The sequence below is a fragment of the Sinocyclocheilus grahami genome, unplaced genomic scaffold, assembly GCF_001515645.1.
Source record: "Sinocyclocheilus grahami isolate Dianchi unplaced genomic scaffold, SAMN03320097.WGS_v1.1 scaffold599.1, whole genome shotgun sequence".
Taxonomy (NCBI): domain Eukaryota; kingdom Metazoa; phylum Chordata; class Actinopteri; order Cypriniformes; family Cyprinidae; genus Sinocyclocheilus; species Sinocyclocheilus grahami.
The window spans coordinates 107789-123835 of NW_015505778.1; the positions used below are offsets into that span (position 1 = coordinate 107789).

Sequence of the window (16047 nt, forward strand, 5' to 3'; positions counted from 1 at the left end):
CCATAGAGCAAAAAAAATGAACAGTGAAAGTAACAAAAACTTAATTAAGTGTGAAAATAAACGAAGGATATACAGTCAAACCAAAAATTATTCAGAGACCATAATTTTTTATATTTTTTACTAGTGGGTGCAGGACACTATAGTTCATTTATGTAAGTGAAGATAGCACAATAAAATAAACTGTGACAAATTATACCCAAAATTATTCAGAACGAGACTGGGAAAAAAATTGAAGTTCAGGTTTGCATGAAGCTGGATGACAGCATGCCCAGGAGACTACAGGCTGTCATTGAGGCTAAGGGCTGCCCGACTAAGTACTGATAGTTGTGTAAATACTGTCATACTAACAGCTGTCTGAATCATTTTTGGTTGATTGTAATCCATTATATGCCTTTCTATCAAAGTTATCTAACATTATCAAGCTGAATTTGTTCTGACACAGTTTAACTCTTGAGTTCTTGTCATATTTGATTACCATTTTCTAAACTATAGCGGATAAACTGTGATAATGTGAGAAATGTTGAAGGTGTCTGAATACATTTTGGTTTGACTGTATTTGATAAATGAAGTTAACCAACTAACATTATACATAGTCTTTTGGTTTCTGTACCCAATATTTAATAAAAAAAAATTACAAATGCAATAAAAAAAAATCGGTATCGGAACTTGGTACCAGCAAGTACCAAAAATAAAAGAATCGGTATCGGGCGTGTACTGGAAAAAGTGGTATCGGTGCATCCCTAGTAAAATTACATTAAATGAAATTAGTTATTCACCGTATATAGTATGGAAAGTTACTGATAACCAATTAACAGGTTTTTACTGTAGCATTTTTACAGTATTTTACTTTGACATGTAAGAGGTCACTTTACAGTGTACTGTATATTCACACATATGGAAAAAGAGTGTTAGATAATATCGTTAACAGAATGAGGTGTTGAAGATATGATGAAGGTTTAATCTATTGACTTTGATCTTGGATAAGTACTGTGCAGCTGGAACTAAAATAAAGACATTCTTAATACATCTCAGACTTGCTCAGCAAAAAAAGTAAAGTAAAGTGGTGTGACAGCAAGAAGTTTTATAAGACTTATTTTCTGTTCAAAGAACACTCTGTCGCTTCTTCCAATCATACAAATCACATTATGATCAGGACACATGACTCTAATCAGACTCAATAAAGTCTTCCTCCACTAACATTTCAAGAGGTGTAGAGAGAGAAGAAGAGCAAAGCGAGACCAAGACATGAGGTCTAGTTCAGCATCTACATGTCCTTTTCACACCATGACGCAGCCACTCCAGACTGTGACCGCTCATTATGTTCATTAGCAAACCTGCGGTTACAATCAAGCGCTCTGTCACAGTAATGCACATTGGCAGACCAGAACTCATCAACCCGGTGAAGAACTTCTTTCAATCCTGCAAGAGTTAAAGGGGTCATGAACTGAGAAATCAAAATTCCCTTGATCTTTTGACATGTAAGAGGTCACTGTACTATAAAAACATCAAGTTTCAGAATTCAAAACTTTCTCGTTAGTCTAAAAAAGGCTCATATTGAAGCCAGTCTGCCAAAATGACAGGTTGTGGAATGTGACACTTTATGATGTAATAGTGTGGCTAAACCCCGCCTCTGCAGAAGGAGATCAACGCCTGCTTCTACAGCACTGCCTGTTTAGCTCCGCCCACCGATTTGTGCATGTAGAGTAAATAACGAGAGAGGCAAACACAGGTCTACACAGAAACCAAACGATAAAGAAGACGCTGTACAGTGCCAAGTTGTGGAAAAACACAGTCTTTGCATTGCCTTCCTTCTGATCCCAACATTAAGAAAAGGTGGATTCATTTTATTTTTAATGACGTTTAACACCACATCAGTAAGAGCTCTGTCACTTCATTTTACCACAGATTCGTTTACAAACAAGGCACAATTCGACACAGGATTTTCAGAAAGATTGAAACTAAACGGCGATGCTGTGTGGACTATATTGGATCCGACAGTAATGTAATTGCTTTGTCAGTTATTACAGATCGTTTGATATGTTCTGAGTATTTATGCGTTTTTAACCTAAATCACAGCAGTGTCCATCTGCGAAGGCTGTAGACTGTCAAACATACACAACTGTTAGCCAATCATAGCGGTGGGCGTTTACTTCCCAGTCTACAATCCACCACACCTATTCAAACAAAGCGTTCTGATGAGGGGGTCAAAACGGGACAGAAAATAGCCTATTAGGCTACTGCTAAAGTATGATGTTTTTCTAGGTAAAAATCTTGATAACATTATAAGTGGACCTCAGAGAACAGTACAATATAATAAAAAAAGGCAGCTGACCCCTTTAAAGGAAGACGGAGACTAGAACTCTTTGATAATGAAGAACATACTAGAAAATGTGTTGTTGACATCAGCCAATAGATTTAAAATTGTAGAGATGTATTTTATACAAAAAATGAGACATAATTTGTAAATGTCTCCAGTCATTCTGTTCTCACCTGAGGACAGAAGTGGTATTTTAACACTGATAAATCCCTTAAAATGGAATTAATGTAATTAATTCAAAAACGTAAGACATTAAATTGAAAGCTTTTTTTAACAAAATTCAAAACAACATATTATCGCCAACCCTTACGAGGAAAGCGCATTTGTTCCCTCTTAGAATCTCTTGTATGTAATATTATCATTAGCCATTATTATAATTTTATTGCGAGTTTCCATACATTTTTGCACTGTTCTTACCAAGATTACCAAGAAATGGCACTGGACCAAAATTGTGAATGCGGAATCTGCATGTAGGCTAATTCTGCTATGACATAACATTTATTTACAATAAAAACCTTTTTCTTAACAAAAAGTGTTTTCAACCGAGTTTTAGCATCTGAAGTATAGAATTTATGCACTAAAGTTAAACAGAACAGATTGTGTCAACACTTTTATCACCAAATGCCATTTCCATCAGCTGCATCAGTAAATAGTTTGATGCATTAAACCTTTTTTCTTGAATGGAAACATGGCTATTGTCCAATAGTCTAGCTGGTGAATGACCAGTAATGTAAAACAAAAAATATTCATTTATTCAGATCTTTGCAATAAGATAAACTGCACCATGCCAACCAAATATCCTTGATTCACCCTAGAGCTGTGATGCCTCAGTGATTGGTTCAGTAATCTGTGTCCAGATCGGTTACCATTTCAGCATGTAAAAAGACTTGGGTTTCCAAAAATAATCTATTGCTACATTGAGCAGAATACGGCTAACACTCTCTAAATATAGTTCTTTACACACACAAGAGTTTGGTGTGAAAAGAGTGACAACTGCTTTCAACAACCAAACTTCCTGGACTGCCGGAGAGATGAACATGCACAGTCACTCCTGAATTGCAGTAGTGTTGAAGACTATAACAGATTACTTCCACTTTGTCCAAAACCACTCTTTCTTCTGGCTAACAGCCCACTTACTTTACTACGCAGTGTCCATCTGCGAAGGCTGTAGACTGTCAAACATACACAACTGTTAGCCAATCATAGCGGTGGGCGTTTACTTCCCAGTCTACAATCCACCACACCTATTCAAACAAAGCGTTCTGATGAGGGGGTCAAAACGGGACAGAAAATAGCCTATTAGGCTACTGCTAAAGTATGATGTTTTTCTAGGTAAAAATCTTGATAACATTATAAGTGGACCTCAGAGAACAGTACAATATAATAAAAAAAGGCAGCTGACCCCTTTAAAGGAAGACGGAGACTAGAACTCTTTGATAATGAAGAACATACTAGAAAATGTGTTGTTGACATCAGCCAATAGATTTAAAATTGTAGAGATGTATTTTATACAAAAAATGAGACATAATTTGTAAATGTCTCCAGTCATTCTGTTCTCACCTGAGGACAGAAGTGGTATTTTAACACTGATAAATCCCTTAAAATGGAATTAATGTAATTAATTCAAAAACGTAAGACATTAAATTGAAAGCTTTTTTTAACAAAATTCAAAACAACATATTATCGCCAACCCTTACGAGGAAAGCGCATTTGTTCCCTCTTAGAATCTCTTGTATGTAATATTATCATTAGCCATTATTATAATTTTATTGCGAGTTTCCATACATTTTTGCACTGTTCTTACCAAGATTACCAAGAAATGGCACTGGACCAAAATTGTGAATGCGGAATCTGCATGTAGGCTAATTCTGCTATGACATAACATTTATTTACAATAAAAACCTTTTTCTTAACAAAAAGTGTTTTCAACCGAGTTTTAGCATCTGAAGTATAGAATTTATGCACTAAAGTTAAACAGAACAGATTGTGTCAACGCTTTTATCACCAAATGCCATTTCCATCAGCTGCATCAGTAAATAGTTTGATGCATTAAACCTTTTTTCTTGAATGGAAACATGGCTATTGTCCAATAGTCTAGCTGGTGAATGACCAGTAATGTAAAACAAAAAATATTCATTTATTCAGATCTTTGCAATAAGATAAACTGCACCATGCCAACCAAATATCCTTGATTCACCCTAGAGCTGTGATGCCTCAGTGATTGGTTCAGTAATCTGTGTCCAGATCGGTTACCATTTCAGCATGTAAAAAGACTTGGGTTTCCAAAAATAATCTATTGCTACATTGAGCAGAATACGGCTAACACTCTCTAAATATAGTTCTTTACACACACAAGAGTTTGGTGTGAAAAGAGTGACAACTGCTTTCAACAACCAAACTTCCTGGACTGCCGGAGAGATGAACATGCACAGTCACTCCTGAATTGCAGTAGTGTTGAAGACTATAACAGATTACTTCCACTTTGTCCAAAACCACTCTTTCTTCTGGCTAACAGCCCACTTACTTTACTACATGAGCCACTCATAGCTGTTAACACTGAAGAACACCAGGAAGGTGGGCACTACAGGAACTTCAAGGTCACAAGAAGATACTAAATTCACAAATCAGAAGAATGTGATATTTTGTGTCAATAAAATGTGAAAAAAATAGCTCATTAAAACGTGATAATGGTGGTGCCGATTAGTTCAACTTTAAAAGATTAGTAGTGTCATCCTTGTTTGGATCATTAGAGTCTGGCAGTCTGGCAGAGAGCAAACTGTTATTATGATAGCAGTGCGACTTTAAATCATAGCCGGAGAATCAGACAATCCTGTGGCTTGTGATCATTATAAGCAATGGGCAGTCCTGAACGATCATCTTTGGAAAAGGCTTTGACTTTGTAATGAGGAAGGAAATCATCACAAAACACTGCACCATCATCACCCTTGAGCAAACCATGACTTCAAGGGAGCTAGAAATGCCCATTTTCACAAAAGCCTGAAAGAAACAACACTATCAAAAAGAATAATCTGACTTGAAAACTGATTCTCAAAAGGCTGCATAAGAAAGCACATGCCTATTTAGATAAATTTGCCTTTCAGCAACACTGCTTTACATCCAAGAGAAAACCTGTGGCTTTATCTCGCTTAAACAGCCTTGAACTCTAAGCACGTATTTCCATCAGAAAAGCCAGTATTAATGAAGTCGCATTCTGTGCCATACCAAACCTGAGCAAAGGGACACTGCCAAAAAGCAAAGGGGGAAACGATCTCCCCTGGGGATTTCACCACTAATATTCAATGCGGAAGGGTTTCTATGGCAACAAGCAACTCATGGCACTTGATGCAACAATGAACTGGAGTGACAGATAATGTGTTGCTCTCTGAATTTTAGCTGCTAATGCCCTTAATGTGTCTGGATGCTAAAATCATAGGACCTTTCTCCATAGAGAGCTAATGACGGCTCAAATGGGAGTCATCTTCCGCACTTTTTTACTTCCATTCACTCAAGATGAGACAGATGTGGTACAACACGTGTTAAGATATTTGTAATGTGACCCACATCAATTTTTCCATCAATCAAATGCATAATATTTTTTGTGTGTGTGTGTGTGTCTAATGAGAATGACTGTCATGTTGCCCCATTTTCCTGGGATTTAAGATCCTTCAGAAATCATTCTAATATGCTAATTTGGTGCTCAGTTATTAGGGACCGATCACCAAAGGTGCGTAGACACCTACTGGAATCGTTGGCGTTCTTCTTCTTTCGCTCTAGTCTATGGCAGCCCATAGAACCAAGTTTGGAGTCTCTAACTCAAACCCTCTAGTGCCACCAACAGCTCAAAGTTTCACTCATGTTTATGCTAATAACTTTTCAACCGTAAAGTTTAGATGCAAAATTATTATTTTTTACTCTGACTCCTTGGCTCATGCCAAGTCAAATAGATGTTAAAATTTACATTTCTACATGTCAAAATTTTTTTTGCAATTTTTAATAGTTTGAAAAACCTAATTTTTTTTAACTCACCCTAGACCAGGGGTGCCCAACCCTGCTCCTGGCGATCGACTGTCCTGCAAAGTTTAGCTCCAACTCTAATCAAAGACACCTGCCTTTAATTTTTAAGTGATCCTGAAGACCCTAATTAGTTGCTTCAGGTGTGTTTGATTAGGGTTGGAGCTAAACATTGCAGGACAGTCGATCGCCAGGAGCAGGGTTGGGCACCCCTGCCCTAGACGGTTTGTCTGATTTTCACCAAAATTGGCTGGGATCATCTTCAGACCATGCTGGCAAAAAGTTATGGAATTCAAGTCGATTAGTCAAACTGTTCTTGAATAATGTGTAAACGAATTTGACAAAGACCTGCACAGTTTCAGCGCAGCAGCACCTAGTGGTCAGGATAAATGTAAAATGGTTATTTTTGCTTATAACGTCTAAACGGTTTGGCCAAGAATCACAAGACTGGTCTCTTTTAATCTTAGAATCAGATGTCACACCTGTCAGTCATCTGGCTAAACGAGACTACATCTCTTTAGATTTGGTGCAACATACCGAGTCGAACAAAACTCCTCCTAGACCGTAGGTCTGATTTTCACCAAATTTGATTCAGATCATCTTCAGGCCATGCCGGCAAAAGGTGATGGATTTTGCGTCGAAATATATAGTAGTTACCGTTTAACGCATCAACAAATTTGCTGGAATGATGCCAAACTGCATCTGAGGCTGCATCTCTGCAAAGCTTTGACATATTGACACCAAACATCGTATGTGTCATTGTCACCTCACACGGACCACAACACATCAATTTGACAACAGTGCCACCAAAAACATCAATTCCAATTATACCACAATCAGCTGAACTTCCTGTCTGACATCATGATTTACAACAAAAAACCTACTTTTGTGAACTCCTCCTAGACCGTTGGCCCAATTTTCACCAAATTTGACTCAGATCATCTTTAGAACATACCGGCAAAAGGTGATGGATTTTGTGTAAAAATATAAAACAGTTATTGTTTAACGCATCAAAGAATTTGCTAGAATGATGCCAAACTGCATCTGAGGCTGCATCTCTACAAAGCTTTGACATATTGACACCAAACTTGTTGTGTGCCATTGTCACTTCACACTGACAACGCCACATCAATTTGACAACAGTGCCACCTATTGGTCAAAAGTGATACACCATTAATATGAAGCGATTAACCATTAATAATGACATTTCAAAAAATGCTAATAACTTATAAACCGTTTTGCCTCTTGTCATGTGACTGGTCTTGTTAGATTCCTTGGATTGATACCATTGATACCAATTATACCATAATCATCTGAACTTCCTGTCGTTCCTTGCCATTTTGATTTATACTGAAAAACTCCTCTTAGACTGTTGGTCCAATTTTCACCAAATTCAACCCAAATCATCTTCAGACCATGCCAGCCAAAAGCTATTGATTTCGTGTCGATAGGTGAAACTGTTTTGTATACCACATTAACAAATTCGATGGCATCTTGCCAAACTGCATCTGAGGTTGTATCTTTGCAAAGCATTGACATACTGACACCAAACTTTATGTGTGTCATTGTCACCTCACACTGACCACGCCACATCATTTGGTAACAGTGTCACCTACTGATAAACTGATAAACCATTAAATCGTATTATTAGTGATTGCATTTAGGATTTTTCAGCCAGTTTGAGTAAAATCACCTTAAAATGTTTTTAATTGCTAATTGTTGTTTGGTCTGATCCTCCATGCCATGTTTGCTCCTCATTCTGCCTCCGTTGTGCTTGGCCCCTTAATTTGGTGCTTGCATCTATATTTATTAATTATTATGGGTGCTAAATTACTAATAATGGTTCTTATTATTATCCTGAAAACAGATTTTTTTGCTGCTTAATATTTTTGTGGAAACTGTTACTGTTTTGTTAGGATTCTTTAATTAAAAGAAAGCAAAAAAAATCAGCATGTTTTGATATAAAAAAATATTTTGTAACATTAGTAATGTCTACTGTCAAGTTTGATCAATTTGATACGTCCTTGTGGAATAAAAGTTTTTTTTTTCTTTAAATCTAACTTACCCCAATTTTTTTAATGGCAGTGTATCACGGTTTACACAAACATATTAAGCAGCAATAGCATTGATAATAAAGTGTTTCTTGAGCAGTCAATCATCATATTAGAATGATTTCTGAAGGACTATGTGACACTGAAGTAATGATCCTAAAAATTCTACTAAATAAATTAGGAATAAATTACATTTTAAAAGGGCTAAATGGGCCAGCCGGGGCTAACAGCTTCCAACATGGTGTTTTGTTCCTCAGCGTTACATGGACCAGTAAATTATTCAATCAGGCTGTAAGTACAGTCGTTTGCTAAGTTAAATGTATTATAGCTTTTTTAAACGAATCGCTTGATTTAAGGATTCAACTCTCTCATTAAGACAGTCACTTGCAGGGTTTTGATCTCTCAAATGAGAGAACACATCCTGTTTATTGTATTATATATGTAGAATAATTCAAAATCTCCATGACTCACATTCCAAAGATTGCTTCATCATATAATGTTTTTGTAATAGAAGTATTATCATCTGTGTATAGTTTAAGATATATCTATTGTACTTCTGGTGTGATAAATGTGCTTCTCACGCAGCAGTGACTCACAGCACACGTCTCTGAGAAGCTCACTCCTTGTAGTTTACAACTAGACACTGTGTAGAGATCAGTAAGCTCAGAGATCACCAGGGAGAACCTCAGCATTGCTAAATCAATTTTGCTTGGTCTCACCTTGATGTATTCATGCGTTATTATTTTTCACCTCTCTCCTGATCTCTCCCCTTGCTTTTTTCTCTGCATTTGAGTTGTGTTTCTTTAGATAATATAAGAAACAAGATGTAGATTTGCGATTTGGATTTGAATTTAAGAAATCCATACTAAATTCATATGAGTGCTATACGTGTGGAACATTGGAGGATATTAAAATTATTTGAATAATTATTAATTATGACTGTTTATTATGCCAAGTAATTGCATAAGACAAAGAATATCTTATATATGTATATATATATATATATAGGCATTATAAGCAGCCAAAATTAATGATGTAATTATATATTATGATGTAATCACATAAATTAAAATTCCAAAAATTTATGTAATTCCAATTAAGATACCAATTCTTAAAATATGTTTTGCCCATTCCTGTTTCCCATATATTACTTACCATACATCTTGTATTGCATGTGTGCAAAATGTTGGGGGAAAAAGAGCCATGTAGCTAGTTTAAAATCTGGAAGACAAACTGAATTGCAAAAAAAAAACAGTTTGATCAGATTTTATAAAGCAACAGCTGCTGCACAGACAACAGAGCGCGAGTGAGAGAGAGTGAGAGAGAGAGCGAGAGATAAGGGAGTACATGTATTTGCATTTGTCTCAGAGGCAAAAAGCTAAAATGACAAAATAATGGCTTTGTGGTTGTGTTTCTCATCTTAGCGTCTTTCTTCAAATCTGAGGAAATGGCCTGGCATTTGTCGCACTTAAGAGATGCAGATGAGACACAGATTCTGACTCACCTCTTTCCATTGCTGGTATATTTCACACTATTTCACGCTAGGCACACAAAAGCTAACGTCCCTACCAGTGTCAATAACAATGATTTAGCAAAGATTGAAGTACCATCACACAGCAAGATAAAAAATACAGAATCTTCTAATAAAACACAGTGTTGCATCTGGTTTAACAGGGGAAGAACCAGAGCCATTATGCATTGTGCATTTTGATAATTAAATTAAGTGAGGCTTGCAAATTATTTTGCCAGGCTGACATGCATACAAATTAGCTTGTCATATTGTTTTAGAAATACAACAAATATGAACCTTGTCAAACATGAAGAGAGCAATACAGGACAATATTTAAATTATGTATTGCACAGACAAAACAATAAAAAAAATCATGAAAAGATCATGCCTCATATTTAATTTTCAGTTTTGTATTAAAAACTGTATGCAAAGTAATTTAGGCTACTTCATATATGTACATGTATCCCTAACGGAGAAGCATGTATGTGTATGTGTGTGTGTGTGTGTGTGTGTGTGTGTGTGTGTGTGTGTGTGTGTGTGTGTGTGTGGTTTCCATGGTTACTCCCTCCTGAGAGTAGCTGTTCTTGCTAAGTTAAGGATGACAACACAGTGTATGTGTTTCCATGGTTACTCACTCCAGATTATTTAGGCTACTTCATATATGTACAGATACGTACATATCCCTAATATGTGTGTGTGTGTGTGTGTGTGTGTGTGTGTGTGGTTTCCATGGTTACTCCCTCCTGAGAGTAACTGTTCTTGCTAAGTTAAGGATGACAACACAGTGTATGTGTTTCCATGGTAACTCACTCCAGATTGTGGTTTGTCTTTGCATAGTTGCAAAGTGAAAGGGTCTTTCCATGTGCATTTTCATGCTTATGCATGTATGTTTGCATATTTGCAATCTCATGTGCTCCTATGTAACTGACGTTTTGCACAAGAGGTACACAAAATTTTAAGATGGTCATGAAATGGAGAATCAAAATGTCACCTCGATATGCACCTTAACGTGTCATCGTCGTATGTAATCAAGGAAGTGTGTTCTGAACAACTCATGCCACTTAGACGTTGTTCTGTCAGTGGATGTAAAGAAACTGCAACTCCAAAAACTTTGCATAGCCTTCCTAAAGATCTGAGCATTAGAAAGCATGGCAAGTGAAATATATAACACCAACAGGTCACTGAGTTGGTCAAAGGATCACCCCCCTCCTAAAAATGGAATGCAAACTAAATCAAGTGTAGCTGATCACCTTCACAGACTTTCAACTGTGCTCAGCTGTGGTCATTTTGATTAACTCAACATGAAAAGAGCTTTCCTGGAGCCTTTTTAATTCCTTGGTAGTGCAACTGAAGCAAACATTTAACTATGGATGGCAAGGCCTTGTCAAATATATCTCCGGGATAAAGTTGTGGACATGAACAAGTCAGGAGATACAAAAAAAATGCAAAGGCTTTATCAATGCCAATAAACAGAGTGAAGTCTATTATTAAGAAGTGGAAGGTATTTGGGACAACACAGACCCTCCCTGGATCAGGACGTCACTCCAAACTGGATGAAAGAGCCAGGAGGTCAGAGAGGCGACCAAGGCCTACAGCAGCTCTGAAGCAGCTGCAGGAATTTATGACAAAGAGTGGTCATTGTGTGCATGTGACAACAATATCACACATTCTCCACAAATGTGGCTTGTATGGGAGGGTTGCAAGAAAAAATCCATTCCTCAAGAAAGGCCACATGCAGTCACGACTGAGCCAAAACGCACCTTGAAGATTCTAAGGCAGATGAGACTAAGGGTGCTTTCACACTAGCACTTTAGGTGCGCACCCGGGTTCGACTGACGTCAGAGTTCGGTACATTTGGATGATATGAAAGTCTTCTCGGATGATGTCTTCTGTACCTGAGTCTGCTTAAAAGGGGTGGTCTGGGGTACGGTTCAAGTGAACTCCGGTACGGTTTGCTGCTGATATGAATGCAATCATACCAAATTGTGGAAGTGAGCGGCTATTAATGATTAATTATTTGATAAAATTGTGTGTTTGTGTTTCACCCATTTTCCTGACGAGCGTGACTGATGCTCTGCAAGCAGAGAGCATTTCTGTTTACCTTCAGTGTTCTTTAGAGCAGTGTTTCCCAACCGGGGTGCCGTCTGTCGAGAGCAGGGGCGCCGTGTAAAAAAATCATTTTTTTTATATTTTTAAATTACTAAAATGTTCAAAAAAGCATCTATTATATAATATCAATTTCTGATGTCGCCAATAATTAGAGATGCACCGAAATTTCGGCTGCCGAAAATTAGTTCACCGCTCAGGATTCACTTTCACGTGGTGTGACGCTCTGCGTATTATCCCGCTCTATGCGTGTGCGCGCCACGCATTCGCTCCACTAGTATACCGTTCATGCTCATCGGAACAGCAAAGTCCACTCAAAAATTGAGCCGACAGGAAACATCGATGTAGTACAGTATTGTTTCTGTCTGCAATAGCCGTATTGTGTTGTAACATGGTGTGGTATATGGGCAACTCTGGTAACACTGCCCTCTCATTCATTGATCTGCTAACTGTTATGCTCACGTGTCCTCTGATAATAATAGTTTTCTAGAACTAGGTATATGGGCAACTCTGGTAACGCTGCCCTCTCATTCATTGATCTGCTAACTGTTATGCTCACGTGTCCTCTGATAATAATAGTTTTCTAGAACTAAACATTATTTGGATAATTGGTAAAAAATAAGTAAATATCTTAACCCTACTGTTAGACCTACCTGAACAACTAAAAAGCAATTTATTTAATTCGAAGGCCTGTTGTTATTTTTTATTTGTGCTATCATTAGTAATTTCTTTATTTGTTCTTATTTTATTACTGACTGCTTACTTGTCATTTTTTATTCAATTCAAAGTTTGAAATCAAGCTATCTCGTGCTACTGCACCAAAATTACCCAACTGTAAAACAATAAAAACACTGAGTGAGCAAAAATTTGTGCTAGTTATAATACTAATTAAATAATGTTTACATATGTATAAAAGCCTACATTAAAATCTGTCATATAAATTGGTCTCTTCATTAGAAATTAGCCTACTGATTGCCACCATTGATGGACAATTTTTTTTAATAATATTAAAAATATCTGTATGACATTATATTTTGCAGTTCTTCCCTGTTGTACCGAATATCTATACTTTTCAAATTATCATATCGAAGATAGAAATTCAAATATTGTGACACAATGTATTTTGTAGGGTGCCACAAGTTTGTTAAAATTTCCAAAGGGTGCCGCGACTAAAAAACGGTTGGGAAACACTGCTTTAGAGCATTTACAGTTCATCCGTAAGACCATTATTTACTGAAGCTTTGGCGCAAAATCAATGGTACAAAAACATTAATACAAAAGTGAAAAGAGCAATGCTACGCATTTTGCCGACTTCTCCTCTGCCATTGTTACTAAGCAACAGGGTAAACGGCTGCTGGCTTGATGATGCAAATGAACCGCGGTTCGGACCCAGATAAAATAATTTGAACGCAGTCCAGCGGGGACAGGGACAGGGGGAGCAATCGAAATGGGGTCCAGACCAGGCAATCAAACCAAGTGTGAAAGCACCCTAAAATTGAATTAATTGGCCTCTACACCAAACCATATGTCCGGCAGAAATCCAATACAGCTCACCATCCAGCTAACACCATTCCTACAGTAAAGCATGGAAGTAATGGTAATATCCTGTGATGGGTGTTTCTCTGGAGTGGACTGGAGCACTTGTCAGGACAGAAGGAAAAATGGATGGGGCAAAATACTGTCAAATTCTTGAGGAGAATCTGCTGCCCTCTTTCAGAATGTTGTCAGTGGGAAGAAGGTTTACCTTCCAGACCTTGATTCTGATTGGTTCAACTACGTTCAAAGACATGTTTAATTACATGATAAACATACACCTTTGACCTCATTACATCAGTATTTCTGTGCCACTGCATCTGTGTGTTGCTGTGGCTCTCCTGTCAAAGAAACTCTTCTCATGTGGGAGAAACGGTGATGTATGCTTGTGTGTGTGGAAGACCACAGTTTTCGAAGTGCAGAGGGACTTTGTAAGAGGGACACTGTGACTTGGTCTTGAGTTACACTGTAATGACCCTTCTTATAGGCGAACTCACAATGGTTTAAACTATAAGAGTACTCAGCTGAGAGATAAGGTATTTAATGACTTAAAGTAACATATTAATGCATATATTTTACCTTTTATATGGTGCAATGAAGTTAGCCAATCACAACAGTGGGCATTTACTTACATTTCTGTAAGAGGTAACACCCCCTGAGAGTTTTTTGTTTGTTTGTTTGTTTTTTGGGGGGGGTTTCAAAGAGAGTGAAAATAAGGATGGAAAATTATGTTTTTTTTTTATTAATACTAGACCATTTTTGCTGCAAAAACTTTTGCAAACTTTATAAACTACCCTTGAGAAACATAATATACAAATCTGAAACTACGTTTCATGACCCCTTAAACAATTTGGAATTGCAGATGTGCAGGTGCATTGTTGTTCTCCTCACTCACTCTGTACCGTAGCAGTCCTGGTGCAGTTATAGAGGATGGCAAGCTCTCCGAACACCTTCCCTGGTCCCATGGTGCAGAGTTTCATGCCTTCCTTGGTCACCTCCACCTTGCCATCTGAAAGCAATCAGAAGATAAATCCTTAAGTCCATTGATGATGCTCTGTTCATGAAAGCAAGCATGACAGTCTGGAAATGCATCCGTGCCGGCTGCCTGGATCAGACCGAACCTGGCCTAATACATTCCAATAACAGTCTCATTTCATTAGGCCAGCAGACATGAGCAGAAGCTTCGAGGGGAGTGGGGGAGGTGAAATCACTGGGAAAGGCAGGAGCTCTCTAATGTAATGGGCACAGAGAGAAATAGGCCAGTGAAAAGATGGGAAAAAAAGGAGTAGAGGATTAGCAGAGTATTATGCCTAAACTATTAGATGAGATGCAGTGAAACCACACTGAGAGGGCCTGGGACTGTTATTTCAGGATTCATGCGTATTACATGACACATGTAACTACCTCTGTGTTAGCTCATGGGAAATTCAACAACAGTCTTAGCAGAAGAGCTCATCTGTCACCTCAAGCAGTCTTTGAATTAAACCAAAGCTTCCGGGGGCCCCTACTCGGAATAAGGTAGGTCTGAGAAAGTTCTTTCTGCTAACTGCTGGCAACAGCAAGGTAGCACGTAAAAGCAAAGATGTTTATGTACAGACTGACAGTGATGTCATGTTGTTCAGATAAAAAGCATACTTGGGGCACAGGCCTGCATACTGCATATATTATGTGTAATAATCACTGTGTGTGTGTGTGTGTGTGTGTACCTGGTATTTATCACGTTATGGGGACCATATGTCCCCACAATGATAGTAATACTAGTACATTTTGACCTTGTGGGGACATTTTTGAGGTCCCCATGAGGAAACAAGCTTATAAATCATACAGAATTAGTTTTTTTGAGAAAGTAAAAATGCACAAAGTTTCCTGTAAGGGGTAGGGTTGGTGTAGGGCAATAGCACATACAGTTTGTACAGTATAAAAACCATTATGCCTATGGAATGTCCCCATAAAACATGGAAACACAACGTGTGTGTGTGTGTGTGTGTGTGTGTGTGTGTGTGTGTGTGTGTGTATACACTGGTCAAACTTTAGAATAATTAAGATTTGTTCATATTTTTGCAAGAAGTCTCTTATTCTCACCAGGGCTACATTCATTTGAAATTGATCTTGTAATTGTTATTATTACAATTTAAAACAACTATTTTCTATTTTAATATATGTTAAAATTGAATGTATTATTGTGATGGCAAAGCTGAATTTTCAGCAGCTATTACTCCAGTATGGATTTAAAATACCAATAATAAGAAAAGAAAAAAAAAACAATTACCAAAAATAAAAAACAATAATAATAATTAATAATAATTGAGCACCAAATCAGCGTATTCATTGTCAAAAGCAGTGTCAATCAAATAGAGTGAAACATTGATGAACATTAATAGAAAAAAAATAAAAATTATTAATTATTAATATATATAGGAAATATTATGGTCAGATTTTTATATATATATATATATATATATATATATATATATATATATATATGTATCTATCTCTATATTTATGTGTTTAACTATAAT

The 16047-nt window shown here is 37.2% G+C and overlaps 1 protein-coding gene across 1 annotated transcript in view; it reads right to left on the bottom strand.

Moving 5' to 3' along the window:
- The window catches only part of prkg1b (protein kinase cGMP-dependent 1b), a 152834-nt gene that overhangs the window by 79738 nt on the left and 57049 nt on the right, over positions 1 to 16047 (bottom strand). Inside the window, exon 3 of the mRNA XM_016240741.1 lies at positions 14424 to 14537. Within this exon, the coding sequence (XP_016096227.1) occupies positions 14424 to 14537 (114 nt within the window). The remainder of the gene's footprint in view (positions 1 to 14423; positions 14538 to 16047) is intronic.